General features: G+C 41.4%; 1 protein-coding gene across 2 annotated transcripts in view; it reads right to left on the bottom strand.

Moving 5' to 3' along the window:
* The window catches only part of ITPR1 (inositol 1,4,5-trisphosphate receptor type 1), a 240,080-nt gene that overhangs the window by 82,565 nt on the left and 131,899 nt on the right, over positions 1-25,616 (bottom strand). For both annotated transcript variants that reach the window (XM_036738075.1, XM_036738074.1), the window contains exons 41-43: positions 9,975-10,155; positions 6,625-6,881; positions 2-202 (exon numbers count right to left, since the gene is read on the bottom strand). In XM_036738075.1, coding sequence (XP_036593970.1) covers positions 2-202; positions 6,625-6,881; positions 9,975-10,155 — 639 coding nt within the window. The remainder of the gene's footprint in view (position 1; positions 203-6,624; positions 6,882-9,974; positions 10,156-25,616) is intronic.

The raw sequence follows: 25,616 nt of genomic DNA on the forward strand, positions 1-25,616 counted from the left end.
CCTGGTTCTCATGGCAAGGTCCCTGACAGTACTCGGTCAGACTTTCCAGGGTCTGGTTGATGAGCGCGACGTTCTTCTCATTTATATACAGCCCAAGAAGGCCGAGCCCTCCAGTCGTGCTCCCACAAATGCAATCCAGAAACTGCAGCGTCTCACACACCAGGTTGTAGTTGGTTTTATTGTTTTGGCAACGGAGAAAGTTCTGGAATTGGATGTTTTCAGTGGAGTAGAGGGAGTTGGGGCGGGGGTGTGGGGAGAAGAAAAGTGGAGACAAGTTATGATGGTGCCATTTCATCAGGCTCCCTGAATACAGTGGTGTTCTAGTTTGGACAATCAACAGTTAGGAACAATGACTCAGCATGGCACTGAGGGGCCTCCAGTAAGGAGCAGACTACTGGCAGCGGCTGTTATGTAATATGAAGAGCTTTCCGAAGAGACTGTTCTATCAGATGAGGGGGAGAGTAGCCTCTCTGTGAGCAATGACTTCATACTCCTACTGCTTCCTTGCGTTATCTCATTTCCCAGCCCACTTCTTACCCCCTTGCCTGGGCGCCCGCACAAACATGCTCGAGTGTGTGTGCTCGTTCGCACACACACACACACACACACACACACACACACACAGCCTTCCATCCAAGCTTCTCCTACAGGACCAAACTGAGAGAGAGGTGGATCTGATGAGCAAGCTTAGCTGCTAAGTGACTGTTAAAGGTCCACTCCCCTTCTAGGGAAGCAGCCCAGGCTAAGTGCTACCACACACATACAAAAGGAGCCCAGGAATCTGGCTCCTCCACCTTCTCCTGCTCAGGGAGGTCAGAATGTGTTAGGTTTGGGGCAAATCTCCTGAACTGTGGCTACATGGGAGGAAAGGATCCCCATGTTAGGGGTCTGTTGGAAGACTGCAAATCCCTTCTCAGAATATTATTTTTAAAATAAGATGTAAAAGCTTGCAAAGGAAACCAATTACACTGAAAAAATGATGTGATTCTTTTTTCCTACCTAAGTCTCCTGAAACCTATACATGGATCCTTTGGGGGTCCTTGGATCCCAGGTTGAGAACCCCTGTGCTAATAAGATACCACTGATGGAGAGATCATATTTAATCATTGAAGAAAGAAGAGAATTACCTTCCTGGGTAACCCACTGCAATGTTCTCTTCTTCCCATTAAGCTCATTACTTCCCCAATCCTTTGTGCTTCAGCTTTTACACATGATTCAGCAAATCAATCAGAAAAAAACCATCAATTACAAGCTGCCCTCCTTTGTGCCAGGCACTGTCAGGCATTGGTACACAAAGACAGAAATGAATCCCTGCCCTCAAGGAGATGATATTTTATTAGGGGAGAGACTACATACATAAAAGCATAGGACAGGGACCAGACCTATGATTTTGTTGGCATAGGGAAATCACGGATAAGGAAACTCTCTCCACATCTGGTAAAAAAGTCCCATTGAAGAGCTACCCAGAGCACTGACAGGTCCAAAGGACTTGACAGGGTCACACAGCCAATATGTGTCAAAGCGAGGCCTGGAACTTAGGTCTTCCTGGCTTCATGGCCAACATTGTCTCTACTCAGTCACAACGCATCTCATAAAATTCTACGCAAGATATATACATAATAAATACAAGGAAAATCTGGAGAAAAGGCATTAGCAGCTAGGCAGATCAGAAAAGGATTCATGTAGCTTGAGCCAAACCTTGAAGGAGATGAAAGATTCTAGAGGGTGAAGGTGAAGAAGGATTACACTTCAGGGTTTGGGGACAGTCGGTGGAAAGGTAAGGAGATAGAGAGCTGTGTATACGTGAAGGGAAGTAATATGTAAGCAGGCTGGAAAGGCAGGTTGGGACCAGACTGAAGAAACCTTGAAATGCCAGAGGAGTTTATTTGATCTATACCAATGCACATCACCATCCATTTAGGACTTAAAAGGCTTTAAGTATACAAAGGTCGAGTGACTTTTTTTTTTCATTGCTAAGTGTCAGAAGTAGGATTCGAAACTAGGGCTTCCTGATTACAAGCCCAGTATTCTACATACCCTATGGTATCTTGATGGCTTTTACTGCTAGCTACAAAACTGCTACTTTTTGGGCCCCTGGCTATCAATAAGACATTTGGAAGAATGCAAAATCAGTAACATTAGTCTGATTCTGATTTTACAAGGGAAAATGTTATTGTTATAAAAAATTATGAAAATGACAGATATTCAATTTATAATTGCATTCCCCATAAAATAACTTCTAAAGCAGATGTGCTCCTATACTTCTAAAGCTTGAATATAACTTGTGCCATTTGGCTCCTTCTGAAGAGATTCCCAGCACTTAACTGCTAAACAAACCACAACAAAACACACGCTTATAAAAGAAACCAAAACTGGGTTTCTCTGACACTCTGAATCCCTTTTCAAATCCCTAAGTGACTGGCATTGCTAACTGACTACCTCAAGTGGCTATGTTTTTCCTTTCTGTGCAGTTGTAGAAAGAGAGATGCTGCCTCTTAGTTAATTTCAACTTGAAAGAAAATCACCATTAGGAGGAGCCTTTGCTTGGGGATCAGTTTCCCTGCACTGACATACTTTAGATGATTTTCACAAGTATTGATGTAAGACAAGTTCACAGTGAAGAGGGAGATTCGTGGTCCAAAAGAAGCACTATTCAAAGTCCATGGAATCTCAGGGCTGATAAGGACTCTAGGAAGTCACCTGGGGTAGCTTTGGAAGGATTATCCCTAAATCAACGCCAGGAAGTGAGAGGTATTCTACACTTAGAGTTTGATTGTGTTTCCTAGTGTCTAACTTTCATCTTTCCTGCTAAACTGAGGCTCCCACTTCCTTGACTTTTTAGCCTTCTTTTCTTTGTCTAGAGGGTACGTGAATCTCTGCCTGGTGATACTCTTACAGTACTTTTTCTTACACTTCCCTAGGATTTGCCATAGGTATACATTTGCTAACTTCAATGAAAAATAATCCTTCAGGTTATTTAGTATTATATATAATATTTATTATTAACGTAGAGGAAAGGGGAAACTGATTTCATAGATGAAGACTCAAAAAAAGTGGAAATTATACCGTGTAAAGTAGTTAAATAAAAGTCCTTCACAAGGAATTCCTGAATACTTCAAGTCAAAGGTGACAAAACCATTAGTAAATAGTTTGGCAAAATCAGAATTTTTCATTTTGACTGATCCATATCTAAGAATATTCATTACAGAAAAAAACTGAGGATTATCCTAATTAAAGTGAGATGGCAAAGCTATTTCAAAGACACCACTGTTTTCCTAACCCAACTAATAACTTCCTAAAAATTAGATACCCCAAAGTGGAATGAGTTGCTCCAGAACATAGTGAGTTCCCCGTCCCTCACTGGAAGTCTTCAGGCAATGGCTAGATGGCTATTTGCCCATTCGTATGGAGAGATTATTCATTCTCTGAGGATCCATTCAATTTTGAGATATTGCGACACTAATTCTATTTCTTGTGATGAGTTAAATCTCCCAGAATATCTCCTTCTAACAAACTCTAACCCAACAACCAATCTTTTAGTCAGGAACTTCCAAGACAGATCAAGGGATAGAAGAGTTTTACATCAGCTAACATAACCTCGCATAAAAAAACCCATTAAGTTCTTGGGGAAAAAAACTGTGTTGGAAAGAAGACCCACATGACACAATGTCTCAGAGGCACATGTTGTATACCCCTTCAAGGAATAACTTGTACACACCATCTGAACCCTAAACATGAAGACTCCTCAAAATTCTATGGAAGATACAAGCCTCATTCTTTCAAACCTTGAAAAGCAAGCTTTTGGGGGGCAGCCTTCTCAATGCAAAACTTCAGATCCACTCATTTGAGAGCCCTGTGCCAATGTTTAAGCAATTCAAATAGGCTCATGTGGTAGATAAGCACACTTTCTGCCCCTGCTTAGTCACACATATAAATGAGGACCGTATCTAGACAAGGAGAGCTTATGTTCCAAATTGCAAATCTTTTGTTAAACAATAACAAAATATATTTTTTTCTAACTAAAACTGTTAATACCACCTTCAATAGAAGGCCTTCCTGATCCCCCAGCTATCAGGACCTTTCCTTCTAAGGCTGCCTTCCATCCAGGCTGTATGTATCTTGTATGCATCTATTTATATACCCATCTCCTCCATTAAAATGGAAGTTCCTTGAGGTCAGTGGTTGCTTTTTATTTTCCTTTGTATCCCCACGATCTGGCATAAAGTCTGGCCCATAGTAAATACTTAATTAATGCTTGTTGACTGATTGCTTTGTAGGTAATGAGCTCCACATCACTGCTGCTATTCAGGGAGAGGCTGATGACCATCTGCTGGGGATACAGGAAAAGATTCTTATATTTACTGGGAGAATGGTCTGGATAATATCTAATGTACTTTTTAATTTTAAAAAGATACATGGATTCTTTCATTGAGCTGCAGTGGAACCTTATAAGCTGAATATTTATCACAGAGAGAAATTAAGGATTGGGTGGTTCCTCCATAGAGCTCACCCAAAGCAGTTTAGTTACAGAAGTACCCAACAGATCTTACGATAAGACAATTTCACCTAAGAGGTAAATTTACTGCAAGAGAAATTTGGCTATAAAGACTGACGTAATAGTCAAGTTGGCCAAAAATGCCTTATTGAACTTAAAACTTCTTCTTTTAGATATGATTAGGATGGCATTTGGAGGTAGGTGGGAGGATAAGAAGAAACAAGGAATGAGGAAACTGCAAGGCAAATCAATGAGAGGGATGGCAAGAAGGAACCACAATTAAATGTGCTACTGATTTTAGCCTTTCAAGCTTTCACGGAAAAAGTAAACCACAGGAACTGAAGAAAGGCTTCGGTCATCAGCTGAGAACGGGGCTGTCATAATTTCAGTATTATTGCTCTGTGGAACCTGTGGTCAGAGTACAAATGCGAGACCTTGAACAAGACAGCTAAGTACCTGTTTACTGGCCAGAGCTAACTCGATTCCAATCGGCCGTTATGATAACAAGTCCCATCACTACATGAAGATGGAACACAGCGATCAACAATCAGAAGAGCGCTCACTTTGTTTTCCTGGTAGAGGGGCAGAGGTGTATCTGCACTGGCTCCACCACGCTTCCCTTGTGACCAATGGTATCAGCACTGTCCTACAACCAACTCTCCTGACCAATCACAGACCACACCTCTTTCTCTCTCTCAAAAAAAAAAACAAACAAAAAACATTCTGCTTTGCAAAAGTCAATCCATGTGGAGGCTATGGCTATGCAACTGACCAGAAAAAAAGAACCAAAGTCTTTTAGGTGGTGGTGTTGTTTTAACTTAACTTTTTTTTTAAGTAGCTACAATTGCTACCAAACGTCAAAATTCCAAATTGGTCTTTTTAATTTACAGATCTGACTTCAAACAATCAATCAATCGATAATCGTTTCTTAAACGCCTTCTGTGTGCCAGGTATTGTATCAAGTGCTCGATGAGGGCTCCAAGCAGTGGTGATCTTCTGTTGGATCCATGTCATTAAAGCAAGATTTCATCATCTGGGCTCACAACTGACCAAGTTACAAGTGAGACAATTGCTTCTTTTCCACCATCACCCCTGTGTCGTAGCAGATTGTTCCCAGAGTCTCCACCGCAGATTAGCTGGAGCCAGCTGATGGGCCATTATAATAATGTCAATAACAATAATGAGGACTTATGTAGCGCTGTACTGTTTGCTACAACCCTGTAAGGTAGGCACTATTGTTATCCCTAATCTCCAGATAAAGAAACTGAGGTTGACAGAAGGTGAGTGACTTGCCCAGGGTCACACGACTTATAAGTGTCTGAAGCGGCATCAGAACTCGTGTCTTCCTGACTCCAAGTCCAGCCGTCCACTCAGTATGCCACCAAGGATAGCACATAGTGGCGGAAATCATTAATGCAAAGATTTTAAAAGGATCCTTTTCTACCTAGCCAGCTGTGGACTGCAGCTGGGGTTCTCAACCTGGGACCCATTTAAAAAAGATTTTGTTCACTGTATTTCAATATGCAAATGGTTTCTTTTTTAATTCTACGTATTTTATTTTATGCACTTAAAAGCATTAATTCTTTGAAAAGATCCATAGGCGTCAAACTGTCAGGGAGATCCATGACCCCCAAAAGGTTGAGAAACTCTAGACTAGAATAGTTTCTTGTGCACTGCCACCTTAGGTCTCTGGAGAAACTGTGTGAGGAGCTTCTCAGATGTGCTCCTATCTTCCTCTTCATAAAGAAGGGATGGCTTTCCCAAGGCCCTATGTTGGAGAGGTTTTAGAGGAAGGTACTATGAGAGAGTCCCATGGTTTAGGCAGTCTCTCTTAAGGAATGATTGCCACACAATCACATACACACACATATGCACAGGCAAACACACACACACACACACACACACACAGACACACACACTTTAGGTCATGTTAGGCCTACCTAACAAAGTTGCCTGACACCTTCACTTGAGAGAATTGCTCATGTCCCTAAATTCTTGGCAAAAAGGTCACAAATAGCTGAACCAAATGGAAGTGAAACAAGTCCTAAGAGTTTTATGGAAGAAGTCCAGATCAGGAACACCACAAACAGGAGATGTCCCATGTCGTCAGCTACTTGCAATCCTCCTACCTGAAGATCCCGGTTGTGGTTTTCACAGAGGAGCTGTAAGAAGCGGAGAATGGGCTGCATGATTGTGATCACGGCACTCATCTCCAAGTCATCTTTGGGTTTATCCGGTGTGGCCTGGGTTCCACCCTCTCCAGACGGGAAATGGTCTTCAGGATCAGCCTCTCTTCTGTAGGTAGTGAAAGCTTTCCTGGTGGCAGCAGAGGCCTCCAATAACTGGTCTCGGACCTCTTCTGTTATCTGGGTTGAAGGCTCTTTTGCTAGAACACATTTTAAATGACAAATGGTATGATCTTAATAGGAACTGCTAGGTTCTAAACTCAACAAACGTTTATTGAACATTGACTATATATGGGACCCTAGACTAGATGCTAGGCAACCAGAGATGAAACAAGGGGTTTCTCTTAAGAAATTTATGATCCAGGAGGAGAGCCCAAACATACATACCATACATACATACGTGTGTGCGTGTGTGCATGTGTGTGTGTGTGTGTGTGTGTGTGTGTGTGTAGGAAAACCAGAAAGGCGAGAAGTATGATCCAAATAAGAAACAAAAACAAACATAAGCTAAGTATTTTTTCCAATTAGTGTAGCAAACCAAAATTCAAATGAGAATATAATTGCAGGACAGCACCAAAATGGTAACAGAGATTCAAGGAGGGAGATGGACCATCAAAGGATGTTGGACTCTACCTAGTCCAAGATCTTCGTTTATAAATGAGGAAATAGGCTCAGAGAGGTCCAGTGATCTGTTCTTGATCTTGAAGTTGGGAAAAGCCACAGGTGGGCTTTGAACTCAGTTCTTCTCAGTTCCAAATACAGTGTTCTATATACTACACTTCCTAAGAGAGGTAACGCCTAGCTTGACAAATCATGAGGTTAAAAGTCCTTTATCATCAAAGTCCTCAAAGAAACACCTGAAATGGATTTACATATATGAAGAGTAGAGGGGAAATTTCATTCTAGGAATAACAAATAAATGGAGGTGGGAGAGGGAAAGATGAAATTAGGCAATGGGTGTTAGGGCCTTGGCTAGAATATAAATCACATGAAGGGGAAAAATCTGCAGGGTGGCTAGGGCAGTAGGCTCCAGTCTGATTATGGGGAGTCCTGAATGCCAGGTCAAGGTCATTCAATCACAGAAGTGGAAAGGACCCAAGAGGTCATAGCTAAACAGGAATTCTCCAGTACTATATATCCTTAAGGTCATCCAGTAACCCATTCATGACCTTTTGTGGCTGGAAACCCACCAGCTGCCAAAGACCTCCATTTCAGTTTGAGACAGCTTTAGTTGTTAGGAAGTTTATTTCCTTCTAGCAAATCTGCCCATCAGTAATTTCTACCCATGGTGCTTAGCTTTTCCTTCTGGGACAAATAAGGGCAAGTTCCATTCCTCCTTATACATGGGAATCTTTCAAATACTTGAAGGTGGTTATCATGTCTCTCTTCCAAGCTAACCATCCCCAGGTTTCTTCAAATTCTTTTTGTAGGACATCATCTCTTGGCCCTTCACCACTATGGCTGCCCTCCTTAGGACATGCTCCAATTTGTTAATGTGCTTCTTAAAACATAGCTCCTAGGACTAAAATGTCTTTGAAAAGAAATGGGGAACCCCACATGACAAAACAGGAAAACGATCAATGTTGGAAAAGATGTGGGAAAACTCTAATGCACTGTGGGTGGAGTTGTGAACTTATCTAACCATTCTGGAGAGCAACTTGGAACTATGCCCAGAGGGCTATGAAAATAACACTTCTAGATCTGTACCTCAAAGAGATCAAGAAAAGAGAAAAGGACATATTTGTACAAAAATATTTATATCAGTTCTTTTTGTGGTGGCCAAGAATTAGAAATTGAGGGGATGCTCAACAATTGGGGAATGGCTGAATAAGTTGTGGTATAAAAATGTAATGGAATACTATGGTTCCATAAGAAATGATGAGCAGGTGAACTTCAGGAAAACCTAGAAAGACTTACACAAACTGATGCTGAGTGAAGTGAGCAGAACCAGGAGAACACTGTATACAGTAATAGCAATATTGTACAATGACTAACTTTGATAGACTTAGCCCTTCTTAGCAATACAATGATCTAAGACAATTCCAAAACACTCATGATGGAAAATGCTATCCACATCCAGAAAAAGAACTATGGAGTCTGAATGCAGATCGAAGCATACAATCTGCTCTCTTTTTTTGTTTGTTTCTTCTTTCTTATGGTTTCTCCCATTGGTTCTAATTCTTCTTTATAACATGACTAATGTGAAAATGTTCAATATGAATGTATATGTATCAATTATATTAGATTGCATGCCATCTTGGGGAGTGGGAGGGAAGGGAGGGAAAGAAAATTTAGAACTCAAAATCTTAAAGAAGTGAATGTTGAAAACTAAAAATAAATAAATAATTAAAAAAGAACGAGGAACCCCTGGAAGTTTCAAGCTGGATAGTGATTTGATTAGAATTGTGCCTTCAGAAGAACAGTCTAGTAATCACCAAAGTTTGTGTCCTTCCTAGAGAATCATAGAGCTGGAGAAGGGACTGATATTTCCTAAGAACTTGAGCTTGGACTGAACTTATATCATCCCTGCACTTTACTTGAACTTAGCAGCTTACAATGAAGTATCAGAATAGATTTCTTATTTGTTTCCATCAAAAAATGGCCAAGATACACAAAAGGTAAGTTCTCCAAATCTCCTGTTATTACCAGCCAGCTCCTAACTTTGATCAAGAAAGGATTCTTCAAAACTAGCCTTTGAATATGTATGATAGAAGCAAAGGAGAATGTTTCAGCAGCGGTGTGTGGGAGAAGTAACAGTGGTTGAGGAGAGAAAAAAACCTGTTGAGGAGGAATCCGGGCACTTTGGGTTCTGCTGCTGACTAGTAGTTATGACTCGAGGGTATTTTTCATCTGGAATTTGAGGCTGTTGGACTAAATCTAAGGTCCCTTCCAGCTCAAGTTAATTCAGCAAACATATTAAATCTCTATTATGTGCTCTTAAAGTATTGTGCTAGGTATTCAGGATACAGAGATGAAAACCAAAATAAGCTGGCCTCCCAGCTTAACATTTTATGAATGGTTCTAACCTATTCAATTCAGGAAGAAGGGTAATTTTCTCAAAACAGCAGGATTTAACTCAGGTTCGTTCCTTTATTAATTGTTTCTACAAAATAACTAAAGGGCACTAGAAAACTCAAACTAGAAAGCCATCACTTTCATAACTTTCTTGTCTGATCATGTCTGATCTGAGAAGCAGCGAAAGCTCATAAAATAAAGAAACCTCCTAACGTGGTACTTTATATTCAAGACAATAGAATTAATAGACATATATACAAAGAAATTTTGGCCCTTACCTCTTTTACGTGATGGGGCATCTCTGTCTGGGTCATCATCTTTCTTCTTATTCCCCAGGTCACTGGTGTTGACAGTGACTGTTGCCTTGATTTCCTGCTGGGCCACTTTCATTCGGTCATAGAATACCTTAAAGAATTTTTCTGACTTTTTATCCTCCGTCAACCGGCAGAAAAAGGAATGCTACGAGGGAGGAAAAGGACAGGCTTTTAGTCCGCTGCTCGCAGTCAGATCAGTTAATCTTAGTCCTTTCATCATTTCAACAAGGAAAAATATAATCACCAGGTAAGTCAGGAAGAACCTCTCAGAAACCTAGAAATGGCTCTAATATTAACTCCTAAGTTGGAACATCCATTATACATATACCAGACTTAGGACTTCTTTAAGGTTCTCTTTAAGGAAGCAAATGCTCTCAACTTGGTTTATTTTTTTTTTAATTTAATTTTTAGTTCCAAATTTTTTTCTCTCCTATCTCCCCCCATCCATGAGAAAGCAAGAGAAACAAAACCTGTTACAAATATAAAGTCAAGGAAAATATATTCCTATACTGATCATATAAAAAAATCTTCAAATTGCACTGAGACCATCAATTGTCTATCTGGAGATGGACAGAATGTTTCAACATGACTCCTTTGGTACTATGGTTGGTTCCATAGTGTGGATCAGAGTTTCTAAGTCTTTCAAAGCTGTTGGTCTCAACAATATTGTTGCTTTGTAGAAATTGTTCTCTTGGTTCTGTTCATTTCACTTTATATTAGTTTATAAAAGTCTTCCCAGGTTTCTCTGAAACCACCCCCTTCATAATTTCTTACAGCACAATAGCATTCTATCATATATATATATATATATATGTATAAATACACACACATATGTATAGATACAATAACTTATTCAGTTATTCTCTAATTGCTGGGCACCCCCTAAATTTCCAGTATTTCTGACACCACCAAAAGCTGCTATAGACAATTCTGTACATATGGGTCCTTTCCCTCTTTCTTGGTTTTCTTTAGGCATGCATACCTAGTAGTGGTATTCCTAGGTCAAAGAGCATACACAGTTTGGTAAATTTTGGGCCATCTTCTCTCAAATTTGTAGGAGTTTATTCATTCCCCAAGAACAGCCTTCCTGGGCTTATCATTTCTCTGCCACACATATTCTGTCAAATGCATATGTACACATATCCATGGGTGTGTGTGTGTGTAGGAGGAAGAGGAAGAAAAGGAAGAGGAAGAGGGCTGGAAGGGACAGAAGTATAATCCAAATAAGAAACAAAAATATAAGTGGAGTATTTTGTTCTAATTAGTGCAGCAGAAGTTTAAAAAGCATCCCCCAAGGGTCTGAGAGCTCCTGGGAAGGGCTGAGGGACACATGCACATGGCTAAGACTGGCCCTACTCTCGGAGAGTTTACAATATATTATTCAACAATTAAAACAAAAGAAAGTACATCTTAATAATGATGATGGGGATGATGATCTCTAATAATGAGAGAGAATTTTACAGTTTACAAAGGGCTTTATGTTCATTATCTCGTTTATTCCTCAAAAAACAACAACCACCCCCCAAGAGGTAGGGGCTGTTATCTCTACTTTACAGATGAAGAAACTGAGGCTAAGAAAGGTTAAGTGTCCAGTCACATAGCTACTAAGTATCTGCGGCAGCATTCGAACTCAGGTCTTAAATCCAAGTCTAGCCCTCTATCCGCTATAGGACCTAGATATCTCAGGATAATAAGCACTACAGGTGTGGCACAGACCATATCATTTAAATGTTAGAAAATTTCAAGGATAACAAGCTCACTGCGGTCTGGGGCGATCAGGGAAGGGTCTGCAGAAGAGATGACGTCAGAACCGAGTTTGAAGTCAGGGTAGGAGTAACGTAAACAAGCACAAAATTTAACTGGCAGTGAAGTCTTGTTTCTACAAACAGGCGAACCTCGCACAACATTGCTCCGGCTGCCGCCGTTTATTGTCCCCAAAATAATATATTTTACCTCCACGACGCTGTGAAACCTGATGGCTGCTTGGTAGTGGTGGAATGAAACAATATGTCACCTAACATCATGTTTCTGCAGAACCAAAGAATGGTGTTGGGCGAGATTTACTTGTATCTGCTTCTGAATGCATTGCAAACATACAAGTAAAAATCTGTCACATGATGACAGTGGTAAAAATGCTCACTTTCACTGGTATTTGCTTTGGGCTCTTTTGTAAGAATATTCTCTTCTAGATTTTTTTCAAAATGTATGTGATGATCACATCTAGAGAAATAGAAAGGCTTGAATAACAGATCTGCAGCTCGCAATCTGGAATCTCAATTTCCACAATATCACACATTCCTTATCTGGGAGAATGGAGCATCTTTACGAAAAAGGAAGCTGAAATTGCCCTTGTGGCTTGAGCTAAGGTTGGGGCAACTTGTGTGTTGTAAATGGTATTAGTCTAGGTGTCTGGAGTTATAATCTCTTAGTCACCGTAAACTTAAAATCACTTAGTCACTATAAACTCTTAGTCACTAACTGTGTCATATCGACTCTCTGAGCTTCAGTCGCCCCACATGTAAGATGAAGAGTGGGCTTAGGCTGATTATGCTTAACCTGGGGTCCACAGAGCTGAGGGATCTACAAACTTGGATGGGGAACAAATTCATCTTTATTTCAATGTAATTGGTTTCACCTGTAATCTTATATATTTTATTTATATAAAAACATTATTTTGGGAAGGAGTCCATAGGCTTTACCAGACTGCCACCAAAGGGGTTCCAGACACAAAAAAGGTTAAAGAATTGCTGGCCTAGAAAACCACAGGGTCATAGGTTTTAGAGCTGAAAGATACTTCAGGGATTAAGTCAGACCCCCTTCATCTCCGAGGTGATGAAACTAAGGTCCAGAGAAAAGGAATTTCTTTTCCAAGGCCATGGGAGGAGGTGAGCTTCAGAGGCAAGCACACCCGCTCTGATCTCAGAGAACCTGGGCTCAGTTTCTGCCTTGGAGAACTCTGACCACTGTGCGACTTTGGGCAAATCGGTTAAGCTCCAAGGACCTCTGTTTCCTTATCTGTAAAATGGGGGGAGGGTTGGCCAAATGGCCTCTGAAGCTTCTTCCAGCTCTAGGTCTATGATCTTATGATCTGGAAAGTCAGGTCTGATTCTGTGGCCTAATGACTTTCTCCAAAGGCCCTCCTTTTCACTCCTAAAAAGATGCACTCCGTGAATGTTTATCAAGAGCCTTCCACATACTGGGCAGTGTGCCAAGTGCTGGGGATCCAAAGAAAAGCAAAACACAGTCCCTGCCCTCAAGAAGCTCACAATCTAATTGTCTTGTTTTATTCTAAAGAAAAAAGAATCTATGGTTTTCAAAGATACCTAACATCACCAACTGTCTCTTCTTTGGGCTCCCTTTCTTCCTGTTCCTCAGTTTCCCAGGACTGTACACCAGAATACAAGAGCTCAATGTACCCTGGAGATGCCTAACAACCCCGTAAGGCAGGCACTATAATTATTCCCATTTTACAGATGCAGAAACTGAGGCTGAAGGTCACACACCTAGTAAATAAACTTCTGAGGCTAGTCTGGAACTCAGGTCTTCTTGGCTCCAGGCATAGCACTCTAACCACTGTACTTCCTACCTGTGAGTAATTCTACCCTAATTTCCCAGCTGCAAGAAATAAACTTTGAACAACCTGCTAACCAAGGTGTGGTCCTGTTCGTACAATGACAGGACCAACTTAATTCCTTTCTCAATGTCACTAACACATTGCCAGCAAAGAACCAACAAATGACCCCTTGCTGTGTTTTACCTGACAGTGTGGTTTACGGAAGCCATCATTAAAGCCTGTACCGTTTAGAATTCCTCTTTTTCTTCTGAGAACAGCTGAGGTGCCACCTTCTTTCCAATGCCTTTTCCTGACCCCTCTCCCACCCAGTTACTATTCTTTATGTCTTTAAATACTTTGCATAACTTTATAATACTTTGAATTTATTTGTCTTTGCACATGTTGTATCCCCAGTAGAACGTTAACTCCTGGAGAGCAGAGACAATTTTATTTTTGTCAGGACCTAGCAAAGAGCTTTTCATAAATTCTTGTTGGACTGAACTGAATAGTATCGGGTGGATGGGGCCGGTAAAGCCCTCCTCAATTTACAAAGTGTTTTTATATACATGATCTCATCTGAATCTCATGATAACCCTATGCAGTCATGGAGGTGGGTATAGATCACGATTTTTCTTTCTTTTTTGATCTCTATCATTAGTTTCTTCCCCTCTGCCCTTCCTTTAAACAAACAAAATGCTTAAAAACTTACTTAGGCTTCTGAACTCAAAATCTTTAAAGCAAAGCAAAGCAAAGCAAAGCAAACCTCCTCTGGGCCTTGCTATCGCCACTCAGCAGCAGCTATCCCCCAAACTTCTAGAAAAATAGTTTATCCTTTCTTTGGCTTTACTTTCTCACTACTCTCTCACTCAGTCTCTTGGAGTATGGCTTCTGGCCTCACAAATGCTTTAGTAACTGCTCTCTCCAAGGTCATTACAGACGACCTCACTGCTAAACAGAATGTCCCAGTTCCAGTCCTTGTTGCCGCTAATTTCCCAGCACCATTTGGTACTGCTGCCCATCCACTGGATGACCCTCTCCAAGTCAGAATGACCCTGGACTCAACTTCTCTTACCTGAGTGCTCTTTCTGCCTCTATCACTGGCTTCTGCAATCGTCGATTATACTCAATTCCAACCCACCTTTTCTACCCCCCATGCCACCAGTTCAGGTCAATACTGCTTCTTGCCCGATTTAATATGATTATCTCCCTGCATATAATATCTCCTTATCAATAATCTAGCCGTCATTATATTATGAATGATCTCCCTGATAGATAAACCTATGTTTTACTTTACTCTTTAAAAACCTTCAGTGGTTCAGGATAACATATTAAATCCTTCAATTGTGCCCCACAATTCAGCTATAAAGGACTTCACCCTTTTCACATTTTTAATGTGAGAAGCAGCATTTAAACACACATCTTTGTGATTCCAAGGCCAGGCTTTCTCTAGATGGCTTTTATTAGGAGTCTGCATAATCACTAGTTCCTAGACACATAGCTGTTAATAAGCGGTTTGGAAGCATGTACAATAAGTAACATTTCTCCTAGTTTAGTGGAAAAAATTATGGTTTAACAAAATTATGGAAATGGCTACTTTATTAAGACTACTATCATTGAGAGATAACTAGTTATCTTTGGATTTGTTTCAACCCTCTACCACAAGGGAGCCGCCGAGGAGGGGACGATTTTATTTTTTCTTGGTATTCTCGGGACCCAGCACACAATTCATTTTACATACCAGGCGATTAATGAGTATTTGGTTAATTTATTGAATTCCCTTTTACAAAGGCTCAGAAAAGTTAAATGACTTGTTTCTGGTCACATAACTAAGACTGGAAGCCAAGTCTGCTGACTCCTGGTCCAATGCTCTTTCCTTTCTACAGTGACCTCCACCCTCTGTCCCATAGTTATAACTTTTGTTTTAATTCTGGTTGTTTTTTGCCTGCATGAATAGTAGTCTTCCTTTCCTGATTTTCTTTCAGCCTCTCTTTCCTTCAATCACTCCTAAACACCAAAGTAACAATTTACTTCAATTACTTCCTTCATTCTCCAAAAACTCTAATCATATAAGTAATTCTCTGTATGAGGTTCAGATTCATGCCTGTGATTTCTACTTAACTTTCATGCCCTGACATGGCCTAGTCTTTGACTTAATTTTCATTAACTTGCTTGCCAGCCCCTTCCAAGCCTAAATGCTATGACCCATTGGTCCACTCTCCTCTATATTCAAACCTTTGTCACTGCTACATTCATCTTAAACAATCCAATCTAAGCATCTCTCCATATATTAATTCCTTCTGCTCAAGAACTGACTCGAAACTCACCACTTCACTGAAGCCTTCCTGGATGGACTGATATATCTCACAACTTCAGTTAGCATCCATGCACAGATGTGAACCAATGCTTACTTAACTTAATCGGCTGCTTCTTGGTTTGCTGGGACTGGACTATAAAAGTTACAAGGGTAAGAACCAACTGTGTGGTATTTCCCATTGGATTCTTCTCAACTGGCCTCTCCTAGAGCTTCCTTCCCATTCACTATCTCATGTACTGCACTCTCTCCCCAGCAGGCAGCCATCTCTCCTCCCTCCGTGCTCTTATTGCTACCTCCCTTAAATATCATCATTCTCTCACTTCTTAAAGTTTTTGTGTAATGTGGGCATTCTCATATTAAGTGATTCACTCCTTGGGAGTACTATCTTCATTCTCCCTCTGTAACTTAGTACAGAGTCTAGATGCAGACACTTCTTCAGTACCCCCTAGAAGGCAGGTGGGGTAGGTGGGTGCTGCAGTGGATAGAATGCCCAGCCTGGGGTCAGGAAGACTTCTCTTCTGAGTTCAGACCTGGCCTCAGACATTTACTAGCTGTGTGACCCTGGGAAAGTCACTTAACCCTCAGCTTCCTCATTTGTAAAATAAGCTGAAGAAGATGGCAAACCACTCCAGTTTCTTTGCCAAGAAGGCAAAGTTTCTTTCTAGTTTCTTTCCCAAAAAGGGTCACGAAGAGTCAGATAATGGCTGTAAAACAACTAAACAACACAGTGAAGTGGGTAGGCACTGTGCTAAGAAAAGTAAAACTTCAAGAATCTTACATTCTAATGGGGGAGAAAATGTGTACAAGATAGACAAGATTTTTGTTAGTCGTTTTTTGTAGTATCCAAACCTTTGTGGGTGCATTTGGAATTTTCTTGGCAAAGACCCTGGCCATTTCCTTCTCCATCTCATTTAATAGTTGAGGAAACTGAGGCAAACAGGGTGAAGTGACTCGCCCAAGGTCACACAGCTAGTGTCTGAAGCCAGATTTGAACTCAGGAAGATGAGTCTTCCTGACTCCAGGCCTGGCATTTGATCCAGTGTGTCATTTAGCTGCCCCATACACAAAATACAAATACAATAGATATAAGAGAACTTTGAAGGAGATGGCACTGACAGCTGTAGGGATCAGGAATTTCCTCTCTCAGAAATGAGCACTCAGAAGTGAACTTCAGCTGAATTATGAAGGGAGTTCAACAGGCAGAGGTGAGGAGGATCCTAGTCATAGGGCACTGCTGGAGCAAAGACACGGAGGTGGGAAGTGGAGCGTTCCATGTGCAGTGCAAGTATGGCTGGACTGGACGGTGTGTGGAGGGGGTGATGCATGAGAAGACTGATCAAAAAGGGGGGAAGTGACCAAGTTTAAGCATGCTCTAGACTCAAAAGAGAGAGTCTGATATTCAGTCTCGGATGTAAATGTTTAAATTAATTAACCCTTTCAATTCTGGCAAGCAAGTGCCAAGCTTAGTCTCATTTAAGGCAAGAGAGAAAATACACAGCTCAGGAAAGCACAAAAGATAAGAGATTCCTAACAATTTGTTAACAGTGCCAAGTTCAACTCAAAATCTTCAGTATCACCAAGGGCTGAATTACCTTAGGACATGAATTTGTGGTCTTAAGTGTTTTCAGGCTCTAATTCGATCTACACCATGACTGATGACAACACACACACACACACACACACACACACACAATCTGAGCATGCCCATTTAGTGTATTTGAAGATTGGGGACCGATGAAAAGAATAAAATCCTGAAGAACAAAATCAAAATATATTGGTGGTTCAGAAAATTTTGATGGGAGGGCAGGGGTGGAGAGAAAGGACAAAAACCTTGCCTAAGTACCATTAGTTCAATTCTTCTAATCATAAGACTAAAAAGGGATAACTGTAAAGTCTTACATTCAGTTTAAAAAAAAGTCATCTTCCCAAGTACATGGTTCGACAGCAGTATGTCTGAAGGAGATCTGGGCAGTTTAATGATAGCTAGCATTTATATATGGCTATATGGATATAGTGTTTTAATGTTTGCTAAGAACTTTACATGTGTAATACCATCTCACGGTCTGGCAGACTACAATCCCCAATGTAAGTCAAAGTATGACAAAATAGTTAAGAAGGCTAGTGTGCTCTTAGGTTCCAGCATGAGCCTCTGGGAATGATGGAGTGACATCTCACTGTCTTTTGCCCTGACCACATCTGGACTACTGTGTTCAGTTCTGGGATAGTTTATGAAGGGCAATGATAATATCAGGGATCATTCTAGTTGTCCTTTAGAGGACAGTGTCCAGAGGAGAGCAACGAGGAGGATGATGCACCTTGGATTCATGCTGTACAAAGATGGGATGGATTCAAGGAACTGGAAAGACTTGACCTGAAGAAGAGATGACTGAAGAGTCATATGATAACTGTTTTCAAGTACTTGAAGGATTGTTGTAGTGGCAGATAGAAAGGACTGGATCTACTTGGTCCCAGAAAGAAGAGCGAGAAGTTATAAAGAGGAAATTTGTGGAAAAGCTTCCCAACAATGAGAGAAGTCCCAAAGTGGAATATGCCTCAGGCATGTGCCTCAGGATATGGTGAGCTCATCTCCTTTGGAGATATTCAGGCAGAGCTGGAAGACCATTTATCTTGTGTACTCTATTATTCCAGTTCTTTTCCAGCATTGGGCTGGACTAGGTGGCTCTCCCGACTCTGCAGTTCTGGGATTGTCACTCAGAAGCCAAGACAGAATCAAAACAAATCTAAAGCAATTTGGGGAGGCTGACAAAATACAAAGAGCCAAAGCTACAGATTTCATTGCCCAGATACTTAATGATCTCTCTCCAGAAAAACAAAGATGGGTGCATGTGGAATAGGAAAGAAACTCATACTCATTTAATTACAGTGAACTAATCTACCACTTAGAGAGAACAATATAAACCTCATTGTAGATACAGCACTTGGAGAGACTGGTAACTGAACTTGAAGGCCCAATCAGAAAACAGTGCTTTATACATTTAACCTGATCAACCCACAAAAGTCTTTTTTCTCCCCTTTTGGACAAAGGAATTTTAAAAAGCATACTGGGACCAATCACTGAAGAGAATCAAAGCATTTAAAAAAAAAGACTGCCATCTGTCATCTATAAACACATATGAGGCATGCAAATATCATTTGGAAAAACACTACCACTAAACCATTGTATGAAAGAGATTATTAAAATGCCAAGGCCGGAGCCTGAATAGACCATCTACAAAATTAAAGAAAAGCAAGGACTAGGGAACCTCTGACAGCCTTCATCACTTGAAGGTAGGCGCTTCCAAAGTGATGCAGACACCACAAGATAACAGGATAGGATAAAATCTGTTCATCTTTAGAATACTCAGTATTATCTGGTTTCAGAAAGTCAATCAGGCAGAAAGGACCGAAATGTCGCTCAAGTAAACTCCAAACCACAGCCCACATTTTTTTCTAGGTCCTTGGGTAGAAAGGTCAGAAGAGGGAATGGTAGAGAAAAGTACCTTCTACCATTCGAGTATCTTGCCACCTCATCCTGTTTTTCAGGTACTCTAATATACCTGAGCAGTTCTTCTCAGTTTTGTCATGTTGCAGGGCACAGGAGCTGCCTTTTCTCAAGTTCTGCTAAGAAGAGGATCCCCTGAGAAGGAGAAGATCCCAGGTCTAGGGGAGTCAGCAAAAGTACTGTGTGAAATTTCCTCAAGAGTAGTTCCCTATTGCCAGCTATCAAGTTTACACAGGTCATTTCTTGGCTTCCTGATCCCCTTACTGAGGGAGGGGGATGGGTAAAATGTGTCAGAGACCTTGAACAAGGCCATTAAGTAGGCTTGCAAGATGGGGCTCTGAGAGTCAGGGTTCAAGCCACACTCACTTGACAAGAAGTTGGCTCTATAGCTGACTCAATGACTCAGCTTATTTCAACATAATCACCTCTTAAGCCCAATAGCTCTGAGTCCTCTGGGGTGGGGGGTGGGGGACAGAGGAATGGACAGATTACACATTCTTGATGAGCTGGCAAGTTTTACCAAGCCTCTGAAAACAGCTGGCTTTGCAAAGAGGTGGACTGACCGAGTATCATCTGCTTGGTGTGAGGAGGGGAAGGGAAGGCTAAGACCACCTAAAGTCAGGCATGAATATTGTTACAGTGACTTAAGCTTCAAATTTATTTCTGAGAATTCCAGAGGGAAGATAGGCAATAAAACACAGCATAGCATACTTGATGAGAGGCAGTGGAGGGCAGTGGTAGAGTGCTATGTTTAATATCCTGTTTGGGTCTTTTCTTTGATACCCACTAACTGTACAATCATGGGCTGTCTCAGTCTCCTTATCTAAATAACAGGGATAATAAAACCATTTGTATCTAACCTCATGAGGCGGCTTCAGTGTTTAAGCTCATGTGTGCAAAGCACTTTGCAAACCTTAGAATGCTCTAACAAACAGCAGCTATCCGGTACCTCCACCTGCCATAAGCTCTAATAACAACGGTCAGAGAGCTCATTCCAGAGGACACCCAAGGGTCATTGTCTTTTTCTCTTGATCTTTTTCAAGATCTACCCTGTCTTTCAGGTTCATACTGTACAGGCTAGAACTGGCAAACTCCCATGATGCCAAGGCACAAAACAGGGTTGCTTACCAGAGGTAAGAGGCCACTTTGGATTCGATCCCCCCACTGAGAAAAGTATCAGGCCATCCCGGAGATGAAACGGAAGACACTTATTTGCCATGATGGGCGAGCCTCAACGGTCTGCATTTAGCCTTCTCATAGGCACTCTGTTGTTTAAGTCTGGTGCTAGTCTCCAGTTTTGTTATTTTACAAACGAGGAAACACACTTAGAGAGATCAAGTGAGAAGAACTCCAGTGGTTCAACAGACAAGTGGCAACATCAGGCGCAGAACCCAGGGATCCTTTGTCCAAGGTTCTTCAGAGGGGCCAGATAACAGGGGTCACTTAAGTGTACGCAACGATCCTTGTGGCCCACATACTGACTTAAGAAGCCACCCATTAATATCATCGCAATTATATGTTTTCATTTTGTTAAATATTTCCCAATTACATTTTAATCTGGTTCAGGCTCAATTGGGGAGTGTTGCGTTCCTCACACACATCTGACACTTCGGTACGAGGGCACTGGTTCTTTTGTGCAAGAGGAGAGAGTTAAACTTTCTTTAATTTTATTTTTTCAATTATCAGGCTTTCTTTTTCTTCTCCTCACTCCCCACTCCCACTAGGAACAAAGGAAGAAAATTTTGTAAGAAATATTCATAGGCAATCAAAACAAATTCCCATGTTGTCCAAGCCTAAAAGTATTTGTCTCATTTTGCATGAGTCTTATCATCTCTTTGTCAGGATAATTTTTTTTTAAAAATTTAAGAATTGAAGAAAATGTCAATTTTCATTTAGAGGTTAGTGAAAATAAAGATATCATTTTTCCCCATCCAAGTTCATGGATCCCGGGTTAAGAAATCCTATAGTAGAGTGGGGCTCTACAAGTTACAAAAAGATTTCATGAGACCCATGACCTTGAGGCAACAGTTTAAAAGACCCACATACAGTGTAGCAAGGCTAAGTGCACACACACAGAGAAAAGGACATGAGCCAAATTTAGGTGGAGTAAGAGAATAAGGTGGGGAAAGAGGAGGAAATGAAAGATGGTTTCAAGGCAGAGAGAGCAATAATCCCAGAGAGTGAAGAGATCAGGTTTGAACTTGATGTGGCTTTAAGGAAGGAAGCAAATGTGGTCACAGGCAGGGTGAGAAAGCTACATTTGGCAGTGACCGTCCTGAGCCAGCTGTGGCAGCTGCTAACAGCCTATGGGCGCACTAGAGAGGAGGTGGTCATGGGAGCCTGGGACCGTCAGAAAGCAAGGACAGAAATCATGCACTGCCTGAGCCACGAGACACTTTGGCCATGACCACAATTAAGTCCATTCTACAAAGGGGAAACTGAGGCCCCTCCATGGACTGGAAGTGACTTGTCTAAGGTCACAGAGGACACTCATTCAGTGCTCTTTCCACCACACAGCCCTGCCTTAAGATATCAGCTAGACAGCAAAATGGCCCTGCAATCCAGCAACAGCAAAAATAAAAACAAAACCAATAAACTCCAGGTCTTCAACACAGAAAGGCCCCCTGCTTTTACACCCAGCCCCCTGCAGCACCAGGGCATAGCACAAGCCAATGAGCTGGGGACCTAGAGTTTAAAGTCTGTCCCAGTCTAGCAAAGAAATAGCAGAATCATGCTAATGCCGTCCCACATTCAAGTCCTTCTACAGAACACCGGGTGGGGGGCGGGAGGGTGTTGATCCATGACAAACCTATCTGGCTTGGAAGGGACTGGAGGGTACACCTAAGTGTAAGAAAGTGAAATTAGGCTAAAGCTTTGCCCACCAAGGCTGCTGGATTGGGTCGGTAAGTATGGCGAGCAGTTCTTCGTTCACACCTGAGGCAGTTTTGTATACTATAAGAGGACTAGGTTTGGGACTCCGATGAGCCAGATTCAAATGAAACTGGCTTTGCTATTGAAGAAGAGCTGATGTTTCTACCACACTTTAATCACTACTATTAGTCATAATAAGCTAGAATTTACATCGCACTTGAAAGTTTACAAAGCACCATCCTCACAACAACCTTGTGAAAGTCTGAGCTGTTGTTACCCCATATCAGAGGCAAGTAAACTAAGGGGTTAAATGACTTGCCCACCCAGTTGAAGGGGGGAATTGAATCCAGGTCTTTTGGACACCAGCTCCTGCATTCTAGGCCCTGCGACATGGTGACTCTTGGGTAAGTCCTCTCCTCACCTCTTTGGGACTTAATAAGAAGTGATCAAAAGAGAGAAGACACCTCATTAAGGATGATTGAGAAAGGTTTGTTGTAGAAGGTGAGACTTTAGTGGGGACTTGAAGGAAGCCAGAAGCCAGAAATAAGGAGGGAGAGAATTCCAGCCATGGGAGACAGCCCAGTCCAAAGCCAAGAGACAGAGTGTCATCTGTATGGAGTAACAGCACAGCCACTGTCACTGGATGGCAGAGTGGAGTGGAGGGGCAGGATAAGGTAGGAGGGGTCCAAGTTCTAAAGGCCTTTGAACACCAAAGAGGATTTTATATTTGATCCTGGAGGTGACAGATTGCCTCTGGAGTTGACATAACAGGGAGAGTGACATAGTCATATGTGTGCTTTGGAAAGATTACCTTGATAACTGAGTAAAGGATAAATAGGATTTCGGAGAGACTGAGCAGGAAGACCTATGAAAAATCTATTGACATAGTCCAGGAGTGAGGTGATAAGGGCCTACACCAGGCTGGTAGCAGTGTCAGAGGTGAAAAAGAGACATATACAGGAGATGTTACAAAGGTATCGTCAGGATTTGACAATAGACTAGATACGGGGGTGGAGAAGAGTAATGAGTTGAGGATGACACCTAGGCTGCAAGTCTTGAGGACTGGGAGGTTGGTGGAACTTTGTATAGTAATAGGAAAGTCTGAAAGAGGGAAGAGTTTTGGTGAAACGACAATGTTTAAGATGTCTATGAGGCACTCAGTTTGAGATATCCAATAAGCATTTAAGGTGTGAGTCTGAAAGTCAGGAGAGGTCAGGGCTGGATAGTAGATCTGAGAATCTTCAAGCACAGATACAATAGTTGAATGCAAAAGGGCAGAGGAAATCACCAAGTGATTCGATATAGAGGGAGAAGAGGACATGGCATAGTACAAAGCCTGGGGACCACCTGCCATTAGCAGGAGTGACCTGGATGAAGATCTCACAAAGGAGACTGACAAGGAATGGTCAGGTAGAAAGAGAACCAGGAGAGAATGGTGTCAAGGAAACCTAGGGAGAAGGAAAAGAGGATGACTGACTATATCAAAGGCTGAAGAGAAATCAAGAATGAGAAAAGGCCGCTGGATTTGGGAGTGAAAAGATTACTGGTAGAGAGAATTTTGGAGAGAACAATTTCAGCTGAATGATGAAGTTGGAAGCCAGAATGTAAACAGTTAAGAAGAGAGAGGAAAGGAAATGGAAGCAGTGAGTGTAGATGGACTTCTTAAGGAGTTTAACTATGAAAAGGAGGAGAGATAAGGGGTAATAGCTAGTGGGGATCAAGAAATTTTTTTTGAGGATGGAGAAGACACATAGGTATATCTGTGGATTAGAGTGGATTAGATAGGGAGCGAATGAAGATAAGTGAGATAGTAGGAGATTATAGAAGGAATGATATGCTGGAAAAGACAGATAGAATGGGATCACTTAAGCATGTAGAGGGAACTGCCTTAGTGAGGCAATTCACATAAGAAAGGTGAGGGAGGATGATCTCCAAGGTCCTCTCCAGCTTAAAAATCCAATCGCAATTGTCCAGGGCAAGTGAGAAAAAAGAGAAAAAGAAAAAAGAAAAGAGATCCTTCATCCAAAGCTAGTCCACATGTTTTAAAAGTCCTTGGTTGGTAGAGTGAGCAGGGAATCACCCCCCACAAGAGAAGAAAGAGCTAGATCACAGAGTTGCCTCTTAAGAGTTACATAAGAAGTATTCTACCTGGAGTTCAGGTGCCTCGGAGAAAGAAAAGTGCCTTTGTGTTCATAATAGCTTAAACTAACAAATGCCCTTTGATACAGAGAACTAGTCTGAAAGCCACTTCCATATAGACTTTTCCCTGGCAAAGACATGGAAGACAATTCTTAAGCAACTACAATAGGAAGGGAAGGGGAAGTTGGGGAGCAGAGATTCTGCACAGGTTGGAACCTGACAAGGGTGGGGGCAGTACCAAGAGGCAGAAGGACAAGGAAGAATAGGGTTGGAGCCCTGGGAAAGTTCCACACCACGAATCCTACTATGATTCTTTCCAACAGGAAAGAATTTTCATCATAGGGACTTTTCATAACTGCCCCAGGCTCTTATTGGAATACTTACAAGAATACAGTCTATTACTCATAGTTGGAGAATTTTAGACTCAGGAATCCCCTCTATAATATCCCAGACAAGTCAGTAAAAAAAGGACTGTGGTTTTTAGAGGAGGTGGATTTGAATTTCAATCCTGGTTTTGCTACATACTATTTGTGTGACTTTGAGCAAATCACTTCATATCTTTGGGACTAAATTTCATTATTTGGAAAATGAAGAGATTGTCTCTAAATCAGGAGTTCTTAACCCGGGGACCATGAATGCCCAAGGGATTCATAAACATGAAGGGAAAAATTACATCTTTATTTTCACTAACCTCTAACTGAAATTTGGCATTTCTTTCATTTATGAAAAAAATAATCCTGAGATGGGGTCCATCGGCTTCACAAGATTTCCAAACAAGTCTGTGAAACAATGAAGGTGAATGAAGAACTTCCATTCTAAATCTTATGAACCTATAAGGGGTTAGCCAGCCTCTGCCCAAACACTTCCAAATAAGGGACCTCATGAGCTTTCCTCCTCAGGCAGCACCAAAATTTGCCTCCGTTGAACGTTTACCCCACTGGTCCTACTTCTGTTCTCTGGAGCTACAGACTAAGTCTAACCCCTTCAGATATTTGAAGGCAAATATAACTGTGTCTCTTTACCTTCTCTTCTCCAATATTAATGTTCACATTTCCTCTAACCATTTCTTAGTAAATATGGTTGAGCGTCACATTCACAACCTGGTCAAACTCTTATGTATATATTTAAGTTGTTTTGATGTTCCTCTTAAAAGGTGGCTAGAATTGAATGTAAAATTCAGGTGTGACTCAACTGGTTCAGGGCAAAATGTTACATTAATTTTCATGC

Source organism: Trichosurus vulpecula, chromosome 9, assembly GCF_011100635.1.
Source record: "Trichosurus vulpecula isolate mTriVul1 chromosome 9, mTriVul1.pri, whole genome shotgun sequence".
Classification (NCBI taxonomy): Eukaryota; Metazoa; Chordata; class Mammalia; order Diprotodontia; family Phalangeridae; genus Trichosurus; species Trichosurus vulpecula.